Genomic DNA, 11,901 nt, shown 5'->3' on the forward strand with positions numbered 1-11,901 from the left:
CGGGTGTAGAAGTTAAAAAACTAAATGCATTTAGTTAAACCTCAAACGTTTGGCAGCACACTTCTACCGTACTTCAAAGACGATTGAGCTTCATGTAGATTTATAGTGGCTGGAAACATTAGATTCTGTTCACACTTCAAGTGTATTATTTCTTAAAGGGTCAGTTCAGATTCTTTATTTTCACACACCCTGATTGGTTCTATCGTTTAATTCTCCAGAACGGCTCAGACTACTCGTGGCTCCAGGACTGGGTTCAGTTTCACGTGGCGCGGGTCCGAGACGTCGAGCTTCTGACGGGCTTGAGTTTTTACCACGACCAGATATCTGTCGCCGAAACATCACGACTCAAAACCACACTCAAAACTTTCTAGAAAACGCTTGAGAACTTAGACCTCGTTCCACCGCGTCTGAAGGCCGCCGACGGCGTATTCAGAATGGAACGGATCTGTTCTTCGTTGAAACGCAGCTGAGCTTTAACCAGACTCCGGAAACAAAGACGCAAGCTCATCGCGAGATCCTTTGAACTGCTAAAAATGGGAAAATAAAAAGTTTTACGATCTCTGCTTTTAATGAAATCTTTATTCTCAGAGGCAATCTATTTTTATATGGGGGAAGTACCGAACGCACCAGAAACCGGCCCAGCAATCCTAGAAAAACTCGAATTCTCTTCTTCTAAAAAAAAAAAAAAGAAATAATAATAACAATAATAAAAGCTGTTTTGCAGCACACATGTTAGTGATTTAACTGTGGTTGCGCTGTGGTCCTGCATTCAGCCTGTTCCAAACAGAAAGAGTATCCTTAAACGAAAATGTATCAGAGCTCTTGTGCAAACAGCAGAAAACCTACATTTTCTAAAGGAATCGCTTTCAAAGTGTCACTCGCTATGCATTGTTTTATTATATTGTTTTACAACAAATGAAACAAACCAGCAGTCTGTAGCACTTACAGCCAACTCGTGATTTATTTACTTGTGTGTAATAGTGGTTTGTACTGCCCCTTCAGGACAGAATGCAGGAATACATCAGACAGCAGAAGCAAAAAGCATGTCACTGTGTATGGTTTTCTGGAGATGAAATGGATTCACTCTCTCAGGTCAATTTTGAACACATTTGAATCAGCATTCTTTATTACATTTGTATGTTACTTTTGTTATTCAAAGTTCATAATGTGTAGATTGTCTCATTTGGTAAATACTGATTAAATATTTAATATTTGTGTTATGTTTGAGCAATGTGTTGTGGTTCAGTGCAGTCAAGCATCAAAATTATCTTCAGTAAGTTTTTTTTTTTTTTTTTTTTTTTTTTTTTTTTAAAAAGTGTCTGGTTCGTTAGAATTTTGTGTTGATTATAGAACCCTGAAGAAAAACAAAAAAGCAACAGAACTATTCCCAACTTGGTTCTTCAAAAGAAAAGCTGACTTATTATTATTATTATTATTATTATTATTCATAATAATAATAATAATAACCATGTATTTCACATCTATCTATCTATCTATCTATCTATCTATCTATCTATCTATCTATCTATCTATCTATCTGTTTCTCTCTCACTCTCTGTGTCTGTCTGTCTTTTCGTCTCTGTCTTTATTGTTCTCTGACTTCCTGTCTCTCTTTACATTTCTCAGTCTGTCTCTCTGTTTTCCTTTCCGTCTTTGTCTCTGTCTCTTTATGGCTCTCAGCCTGACTTTCTGTCTGTCTTTACATCTATCAGTCTATCTGTCAGTGTCTGTCTTTATGTCTTTGTCTTTACATCTCTCGGGCTGTCTGTCTTTATGTCTCTGTCTTGTATGTTTTTATGTCTGTCTTTCTGTCTATCTTCCTGACTGTCTTTATATCTCTCAGTCTTTCTGTCTGTCTTTACATCTCTCTGTCAGTCTTTATGTCTTTGTCTTTATGTCTCTCTGTCTGTCTTTGTTTCTATCTGTCTGTCTGTCTTTATGTCTCTGTCCATCTGACTTCCTGTCTGTCTGTCTCTCTTTACGTCTCTATCTGTCCTTCTTTACATGTCTCAGTCAGTCTGTCTGTTTTTATGTCTCTCTGTCTGTCTTTATGATTCTCAGCCTGACTTCCTGTCTGTCCTCACATCTCTTAGGCTGTCTGTCTGTCTTTACGTCACTCTGTCTGTCTGTTTGTCTGTCTTTACGTCTCTCTGTCTGTCTTTACACCCCTCAGTCAGTATGTCTGTCTTTACATATCTCTGTCTGTCTTTACATATCTCTGTCTGTCTTTACATCTCTATCTGCCTGTCTTTATCTCTCTCTGTCTGTCTTTATGTCTCTCTGTTTGTCACTCTGTCTGTCTTTACACCTCTCAGTCAGTCTGTCTGTCTGTCTTTGACTCTCAGCCTGACTTCCTGTTTGTCTTTACATCTCTGTCTGTCTATCTGTTTGTCTTTATATTTCTCATTGTGTCTGTCTGTCTTTGCATCTCTATCTGTCTGTCTTTGTCTCTCTGTCTCTCTGTCTGTCTGTCTGTCTGTCTGTCTGTCTGTCTGTCTTTACACCTCTCAGTCTGTCTGTCTGTCTGTCTTTGACTCTCAACCTGACCTCATGTCTGTCTTCACATCTCTCAGGCCTCTGTCTTTACATCTCTCAGTCTGTCTTTATGGGTCTCTGTCTGCCTGTCTTTACGTCTCTATCTGTCTGTCTTTATGTCTCTCTGCCTGTCTATCTTTGTCTCTCAGTCTGTCTGTCTGTCTGTCTTTGACTCTCAGCCTGACTTCCTGTCTGTCTTCACATCTTTCAGTCTGTCTGTCTTTGCCTCTCTATCTGTCTGTCTGTTTTTTGTCTCTCTGTCTGTTTGCCTGTCTTTACATCTCTATCAGTCTGTTTTTCTGTTTTTACATCTCTCAGTCAGTCTGTCTGTCTTTGTCTCTCTGTCTTTATGTCTTCATGTCTGTCTGTCTTCACATCTCTCAGGCTGTCTGTCTGTCTTTGTCTCTCTGTCTTCATGTCTCTCGGTCTGTCTATCTTTGTCTCTCTGTCTGTCTGTCTGTCTGTCTATAACTCTCAGCAAGTCTGTCTTCACGTCTGTCTTTGTCTCTGTCTATCTGTCTGTCTGTCTTTTTTGTCTCTCTGTCTGTCTGCCTTACATCTCTCAATCTGTCTGTCTGTCTCTATGGCTCTCAACCTGACTTCCTGTCATTCTTGACATCTTTTAGGCTGTCTGTCTGTCCTTATGTCTCTCTATCTGTTTGTCTGTATATGTCTCTCAGTCTCTGTCTTTACATCTCTCAGTTTGTCTCTCTCTCTCTCTCTCTCTTTCTCTTTCTGTATGTTTAAACAATAGTGTATATTTATTTAATATTTATAATGATAAAATACAAATGCCCTTTTATATACACACATACATATAATTTTTTTTTTATAACAGCTATAAAGTCATGATTAAGAAATCTCTTAAAGGCTGGATGTATTTGATATATTTTTTCTTTTATTTTAAGCAAGGTAAGCAGTGAAGTGGTTTTGTTTTAAAATACTCATATTTAAAATTTATTTGTTGTATTGCTTATCAGGAAACTGTTTTTCTGTCACATTACAAAAAAACTAAAATTTAAGGTTTTTACAGTTACGTTTATGATTAAAAAAAAAAAAACAACTTGTTTGACAACCTCTTTTACTGATTAACATGTATACACACATTGCATGCATTATAAGCTAAAAAGCATGTTTAGTGTAAAAGAAACGCTGAGAAAAGTTTCTGTTTGATAATTTGTTTCTGTGGCCGTGCAACTGAACATACAGTTGTTCTGGTTTATTTCAGTTTCACAGACCTGTGTCACGATCTTGTGAACAGGAAGGATGTGGAAAATGACGAACGACTCTGTCTCTTTATATAGACTTGAGATTTGCAAGTCTCTGAGCTGTCAATTCACATCATCACATCAAACTGGCTGGAAGGTAAGTCTGCAAGCTATTTTTTAGCATGACAACAGTGTGGCATTTTTTTAACATACAAAATCAAAGCTGCCAAATTGAAATGGGTAAAGCTAACACCGAAGTGTAGCATGTTTTAGAAAAGTACATCAGTGTCAATTCAGTTTTTTTACTCGCAAGACCTGAGGTTTTTGTGTTGCTTAACATTTAAAAGACATGTTAACTAAAACATTGTCAATGCTGTTAACATACACCGGCATAAATTTAGTTTTTAGGGACAGTTGTGAAATATTAAATATAAGATTATTTAGTTGATTGTAATATTGCAGTTTTATATTGTGTATATGTTTCTAGCATATCTACAAAAAAATTCCCTCTGTAGTGTATTGAATCACACATTTTGTGACATTCAGTGCATGATGCGTGAAACTGTTTAATCGGTCACTGGAGATCCGTTCAGTTAAGTGTCTGGTGCTCGCCAATTCAAACATATCCGTGTCTCTGAATGTCAAGAATGCCAAAACATCTGATCTATGGGAAGCTACGTATATAATAGATGCGTGTGGCATTTGTTAGATAAACCTTTCCTGGAAGTGATTCTTGCAGCGAAAGCCCCTGGCGTAGCGCCGTCAAGGGCAGACGTTGTGGGCTCCCACATAACCCAAGCATTGCATGACAAGCGCAGTTCGTCAGATATGAGTCCGCTCAGAGACGCTTCACGTAAATGAGCTCATGAAGAATGTAGGAAATGACAGCAGACCCCTTTCCCACGCTCTGCTGAATTTCATTTAGGTCTGATGACTTGCTTTGTCAGAATGAGATTATATATAGCATGATTTGGTTTTGTTAACAGCACTAGGCATGGTAATACTTTCTGATGCATTTTAACTAGGGATGCAAGCATTATTATGCAATTGCATGTTTTGGTTTATCTCAATCAATTAACTAGTTTCAGTTTATCTGCCCAAATGCTTTCTTTCTTTAAATGGTTAAGCTGTTTCAAAATTTTTAATTTTTAATTTATTTTTATGGAATATATTGTTAAATCGACAAATTAAAACCGCCTTACTGTGAATTGCTCATGTGCTACTGCTTGCTCATTTGGTTTTGATGGGTCATGCGGTCAGATGTTATTAGAAGAGGTGAAGGCAACATTAGCATAACTTTTTTTTTTTTTTTTTATGAATGTGGGCTACGACGTGTCTCACACATTCGACGCGCATACCTATGGAAGTATTATTTTAGCACTGTGAAAAAAAACATAATGAGCATATATAAAAAGACATGAACGTTATGAATATACATGTCCATTCATAGGTTATTAAAGCACTGCGCTGTTTTCTCAACCCCACTCCCACTGAATTTCTGACCTGCCCCAGCAAACATTCCGATATTAAATATAATTATCACTCAATAGGGAGCAGCTGTCAATATGTGGAGTATTTAAATCATTTTGGATGCAGCTCAAGTAGCATGCGGGGTTGCCAAATCCGCATTTTTTACCCGGAATTGGGCTAATTTTAAACCGTTTGCGGCGGGTTGATTTTCTCCGCTGGGGTTAAAGGTTTCAAATATTGCATAAATTACATTTTGAAATGCTTGTATTGAAACAATTTGCATTCTACGTGGTATATATTAAGTTTTTTGAAGAATGGCCACTGTAGTTTTTATAAACATATAGACATATTTTGAGTTTTGGAGTGTGCCCATTGCACCTATGGGACTGCGCATTGACAAAACAAAAAATAGCATTTGTTTTATATACAATTAATTTGACTAATTTTGTGCTTGCTTACCGAACACTTAATGAGAAGCCTAATCATCTTTCAGAATCTAAGCTAAGCGGCATCTTCTGACCTGAACTGAGCTGTGGAGGAAATGAAACTCGAACGGGAAAACTGGGAAGTCATGTACAATAACGTCTGCCCCATGGATCTCGGGTTATTCCAGGCTCTGGAGAGAGAAAGAGTCCTGGAGGTTCTTCAGAGAGACAAAGCGCTCCGAACCATTGAAGCGGACCGGATCAGGCATGAACATGTTTTTAGAACGACTTCTTTACGTGCAGCAACGATAGAAATGTGGTGCACTGTAATATTTCAAACTGGTTTGTTTTAGGAGGCTGAAGGTAGAGCTCCAGGGTGTCTGTCGACAGGGTTCCTTGGCCATCATGCGTCCCTCTGGTCAGAGGTCGTGCGCGCGCTGCGAGCGTCTCCTGGGGAAGTTCTGGGACTGTGGATCGGTGTGCTGCGGCTGCAGTCATCGCATCTGTAAGCACTGTCGGGTCGTCTGGTCTGCACAGGAGTGGAAGTGCACAATGTGTCACGCATACAGGTAAAGATCTGCCACAAACACGTTATTAATATATTTGAACTAACCTTTGAATGAACGACACGTATTCGTTTTTTCATAATAAACTCTTTTCAGGGAATTTAAGATCAAATCTGGTGAATGGTTTCTTGAACAGCAAGCAAGGAAGTTTCCGGATGTCAGAGGTGAGTCTCACTTTATATTATTACACGGCTCGTTGGAATGCTGGAGTTTGATTGGTCAGTCGCTGCATCCCTCACCCTCAAATATAGAGCTTGTTTTAATAATAACGGTTAATTGTATAACTGACCAATATTGCTGTCTGCTATCCATTGCACTGTAATATATGTGCATATATAAAACTTTCCGATATTAATATATTGTCATATGAAGTAAATTTAAATTAGGTAGAAATAATGAATAATGTAATATATTAGTTTTTACTAGAAATAGATGTTAACATATGTATGTATGTAGGCTATGTGTGATTAATATATTTTTTAGATATATAAAGATACATCTTAAAACCAAAATATAATGTAATTATATAAGTAACAAAAATATATATATATATATATATATATATATATATATATATATATATATATATATATATATATATATATATATATATATATATACAAATACATATATAAAATATATATATATATATATATATATATATATATATATATATATATATATATATATATATATATATATATATATATATATATATATATATATATATATATATATATATATATATATATATGTATATATATATATGTGTATATATATATATATATATATATATATATATATATATATATATATATATGTATATATATATATATGTGTATATATATATATATATATATATATGTGTATATATATATGCATATGGTGTTGAACTAAACCATGAATGTTGTCTTTCGTGTTTCTTCTAGAAAACAGTCATGAAAGCATCGGAGACAAATTATTACAGTCTTATCAGCGTCTCAGGTTGGACACCCTCAAATATAGACCTCGTTATAATAATCAATCTAATAATCACATTTAATTTGACAATTTGGACTCTTTTTAATCACTTTTTAATATTGTTATTGTTTTATGTTTTAGCTTCATTGCAGTCGTGCCTCCGACTCCTCCTCCTGTTTATGAAGCCCCGTCCTATAACAGACTGATTCATTTAACAGAACAGGTGAAGACAGTAATATGGATGATTTTTTTTTCCTAGCGTTTCTTCATCACCTGATAACGTGTTTTGTGCGTCTTTGTGTTAAACTAGGACCTCAAAAAGTCAAAGCCGTTTACAAAATCTGTGGAGAACCTGATGGTGTGTGTCAGCGCTCGCATAAAAAGTAAGAAAGCCCGTCGATCGTAATAACAACGTAATAACTCACTCATGCTCAAGAGCCTGATCCGGGATGTTTCGTCTTGTCCTGATGCTAGAGTTCTCCAAATCTCAGAGCGATCTGAGTGTGGAAGTGGGTCAGCTGACCGTGGATCACGGACTTCAGCAGAACTCAAGACGCATGAGTCGATCAGAGAGCGCCATCAACAAAACCGGTGTAAGTCTGTTACACTTCATTTGAATGATTTGCTTTTGATGCTCCACAAACCAGGTTTGACTTGGAAAAAAAATGGGAATATAATTATACAGGTAATATAACCATTGCCTGCTGTGTTTGAAATCTCCAGTGGTTCTCAGCAATTTATTTTTGAATATTTTTGTTTATGTTTTAGCTAACTCACACATTGATAGTTACAGTATTTTTTCATCTTCGTTAATGCTAGTAATATTTTGATTACTAATTTTGATTTTAAAAATTTATTAGTAGATTTTGAATTTAATATTAGCTAAAGTATTCATATATATATATATATATATATATATATATATATATATATATTCTTATGTATATATACACACACACATGCATATATATATATATATATATTATATGTTTATATATGATATGATTTATATTATTAAAAATATTTTCAAAATACACACGGTATATACACACATATTATAAAAAATATATGCATAAAAAAAAAACGGTACACACGCATATATATATTAAAAAAAATAAAAAGTTTATTTTGGATGAGATTAATGGTTTGACAAATGTTATAACGTCTAGTAATAACATCCACAATAAACATTAAGATTAATAAAAGCTTGTTATTTCATGTTAACTATTTTCAGCATATTAAACGTAAAAATTATTACCAGTATTTCAAATCAAGAAAAAAAAAGTATATTTATTATAAAAATGCTGTTAAACTGTAAGCTTTTACATGACTTTTCCAGGTCTGGAAATCACACTTGTGGCTTTTTTAAAAAATAGTGGAAATCCTTGTTCTTCGAAGACAAAAAAAAAGAATTAATTTCTGTCTTGCTCCCGCAAACATTCCGATATGAAATATAATTCTAGCTCAGCAGGAAGCCGCTATCAATATGCAGAGTATTTAAATCACTTTGGATGCAGCACGCAGGGTTGCCAAATCCACATATTTTACTCTGAATTGGGCTCATTTTAAACTGCCGAGTCGAGTTGACTTTCTCCCGTGGGTTGAAGCGTTGCACGAATTACATTTGACTGAAATGCTTGTTGTGAAACGTCTTCTCTATACGCGATAGATTTTTTTTTTTTTTTTTTTTTTACAATCGGCATGCTGTTCAATCTAAGAACGAGATCGATTTAAACGTTGACGTATGATGTCCCGATTGATGTTGTCTCCTTACAGCTCTGCAAAGCACCCAGTCTCCCCAACCTACCCCAGAACCGCCGAGGCACGGAGCAGTACGCCTCAACAAGTACGCTTTACCTGACAGACGACGACGCTTCGTACACATCGGCGTACAGCGACGAGCAGAGGGTAGGAATTCACCGTATTTCTGATCGATCGGATAACAGAGGAAGCGAAGCCGCAAGATCACTTTCTGCAAGCTTGCAGTCTCTCGTGACTTCAAGCGCGAACATAAAAGAGTGTGCGTTCCGTACAGGACAGCAACAGCAGCGCAGGAATGGATTGGGGGCCGATGGGAAACACTAGCGTGAACGGAGAAGTGGAGGTCGCCTTCGGTTACAGCAGCAGGACGTCCTGTTTGGAGATAACCATCAAAGCCTGCAAGAATCTGATGTGTGGAGATATGAAGAAGAAATGTCGCCCGTGAGTGCGTTAAAAGGTTGAAGAACGTTTGACTCGTAGGCGGTCGGGCCTAATAACGGGTTTCTTTTGAACAAACAGGTATGTGAAGGTCTGCTTGCTTCCAAAGAAATATCACGATTTTAAGATGAAGACAGCAGTCAAAAGAGGAAACGAGCCGCTTTACAATGAAACCTTTACTGTGAGTATAAATAAATTGTAACATTTTTATTTATTTATGTTTGTTTTTCCAATTTAATTTTACTTAGTCATTTATTTATTTCGGTTTTAGTTTATTTTTTATTTTAGTTTATTTTAAGTGGAAATTTTGCAGTTACGTGAAATCGAGTAAGTTTAGGGCTTTTATATTATTACGTTAAAAAATTTTTTTTTTGTTATTTATAATAACCCTACATTAAAGTGGTGAGATGAGCACACATTATTACTGAGAAAAGTTATTAGCAAATTCACGAACAGATGCTGAGCGAGCAATATATTATTTGTTGCTGCTCTCACAACCTTTAAAAATGAAGTTTGATATTTGAAATAACACAATGAACGTTTACATCCAGAATAATCTTCTTCAATAATCATACTATTATAATACTGTCATTTAATTGAATTAAATTGAATCTTATTTTATCATATTATCTTATCTTTCTATTTATTCTTATTGTATTTTATTTTTATTTATAATTAGTTTTAATTGTTGTTAAATGTCCCTTCGCCCTAAATGGTCTTGTCGTGGCAAAATAACAAAAAAAAATTCAAAGTAAAGCATTAGCGGTATAATTCTTCTTCTTTGTATTCTTTGTGTTTGTGGCCGTTACAGTGTGTGGTGGCCGCCGAGCGGCTGGGCAGCAGCGTGGCTCAGGTGTCAGTGTGGCACTGCAGGGGACTCAAGAGGAAGCTCTTTCTGGGCGAGACGCTGGTCCGTCTGGCTGACTTGTGTCTGGAGAGCGCAGACGCTCAGCGCTCGGTCTGCTGCCCGCCCGGCCCGAAGGTAAGATCAGTCCTCCATTATGAGATGATCTGCACTTCAGGCTCTTTCTACTGAGCTGTATAGGTTAACTGCCTACATCTGCTCGTGTCGCGAGGTGTATATGTATCTGTTGGACACTGAAGCTTGTTCTTTCACAGCGGGGTCATCCACTCGGTGGCGATGTCGAGCTGCTGCTCAAAGCTCAGTTCCTGCCACAGACTCACCCGCACAGAGCTGGTATGAGACTAGCACTTCATCACACCGTCAGACAGCAGGATAAGACTATGAATCAGTCAAACACCGTCTTCTGTTCTTTAACTCGTTTTAAATGCTAGTGTTTTTAATGGAAGTTCAAACGTATCGATGATGTACTTAATGCGCAAGTGTATTTAAATTACTTCAGAATAAAAAAAAAAAAACTATTAGGTGTAATTATATTTGTACAGACGTTTTAATTGGAGGAGCAGGACAGCTTGAAGTCATCATCACTGACCTGTCCGAGCTGCGCTTTCTGTCAAAAACGGCTTACATTGAAGGGTGAGTGGACGTTAACTATATAGTATATAATATTAATGTTAACATTAATTACAGCATATATATATAAAATAGTAAATATTTCATACATTTAAAAAAAAAAATATATATATATATATATATATATTCTGCAACGATGTATAATGCAACATTTATAAATTTGCATAAATGCTGCTCATTAAATTGTATTTAAATTGTATCAAAGAAACCTGAAAGAAAGTATTATGGCTGTCTACCTATTTTACACTGATCTCAGATTTCTGAACAAAACGACTGTGAATCTTTAGTCTCCTTTTAAACAATAATTTAAATGTTGTCAAAATCTGAAGACATAAATGGCATTAATTGGGTACCATTGCCTTCCCAGAATCCTCTGCCTCCCTGGAGATCGAGAGTTGGTGCAGAGAAGTCCAGCGCTGAAGAAGACCGGCGGCTCTGTCCAGATGAGCTTCAGCAGACTGACGCGTCAGGAGCTTCTTCTGGCCACGCTGCAGCTCAACCTGTGGGAGAAAAACACCTTCAGCCTCGCCGACCGTCTGCTGAGATCAGCGCGCTTGGCCGGAGGTGAGCTCCTCACACTTGTGCTGGATTTAAAACGACGTACCCTCGCCAGATCAAGGCTCCAGTCATAACTTGATTGACGTCAGTAGTAGTTTATTTCCATCTATAAACGAGCACCAGTAGACTTGTCTGCGCGCTCAAAAACACACAAATACGGACTCGCGTATGATCCTGTGTGCTTATTTCGGCAGAATCGCCATGGCAACGTCTGCAGCGGATGCCAGGAGAGTGGCATGACTTCGTTCTTCCGTTTCACGCAAACGTCGGCACAAACGTGAGGTCATAACCGAAGAACGTGGATCCTTTCCATCGACCCACAGATCCCTGCCAGCGACGAACCAGTGCCCAGATTGTCTTCAAAAGAGACTCGTTCCCATTTCTTCAGATGCGTTTTCTCTCCTCTTCTTTTTACATACGGTATATTTATCACTTCGTAACTTATTTAATAAACTAAATATTTCCACAACGATGACGCGTGGTGC

General features: G+C 36.9%; 2 protein-coding genes across 4 annotated transcripts in view; both read left to right on the forward strand.

The window, feature by feature from the left end:
* The window catches only part of LOC122324475 (ectonucleotide pyrophosphatase/phosphodiesterase family member 1-like), a 34,829-nt gene extending 33,609 nt beyond the window's left edge, over window positions 1-1,220 (forward strand). Inside the window, exon 25 of the mRNA XM_043218901.1 lies at window positions 219-1,220. Coding sequence (XP_043074836.1) covers window positions 219-371 — 153 coding nt within the window. The 3' untranslated portion in view covers window positions 372-1,220. The remainder of the gene's footprint in view (window positions 1-218) is intronic.
* On the forward strand, window positions 984-11,885 carry LOC122324476 (synaptotagmin-like protein 3). 3 transcript variants are annotated; one of them, XM_043218905.1, is made up of 17 exons: window positions 984-1,092; window positions 3,764-3,900; window positions 5,707-5,903; window positions 5,992-6,207; window positions 6,301-6,368; window positions 7,134-7,188; window positions 7,306-7,387; window positions 7,475-7,547; window positions 7,639-7,757; window positions 8,941-9,072; window positions 9,200-9,366; window positions 9,445-9,544; window positions 10,175-10,345; window positions 10,483-10,561; window positions 10,771-10,861; window positions 11,226-11,500; window positions 11,611-11,885. In XM_043218905.1, the coding sequence occupies exons 3-16, from the start codon at window positions 5,755-5,757 to the stop codon at window positions 11,488-11,490; spliced, it is 1,767 nt and encodes a 588-aa protein (XP_043074840.1). In that variant the 5' UTR covers window positions 984-1,092; window positions 3,764-3,900; window positions 5,707-5,754; the 3' UTR covers window positions 11,491-11,500; window positions 11,611-11,885. The 3 variants fall into 3 exon arrangements, with proteins under 3 accessions (XP_043074840.1, XP_043074838.1, XP_043074839.1); XM_043218903.1 differs by having other exon boundaries at window positions 11,226-11,422; XM_043218904.1 differs by lacking the exon at window positions 984-1,092 and adding an exon at window positions 3,303-3,447 and having other exon boundaries at window positions 11,226-11,422.
* The last annotated feature ends 16 nt before the right edge of the window (window positions 11,886-11,901 follow it).

The sequence above is a fragment of the Puntigrus tetrazona genome, chromosome 20 (assembly GCF_018831695.1).
Source record: "Puntigrus tetrazona isolate hp1 chromosome 20, ASM1883169v1, whole genome shotgun sequence".
Taxonomy (NCBI): Eukaryota; Metazoa; Chordata; class Actinopteri; order Cypriniformes; family Cyprinidae; genus Puntigrus; species Puntigrus tetrazona.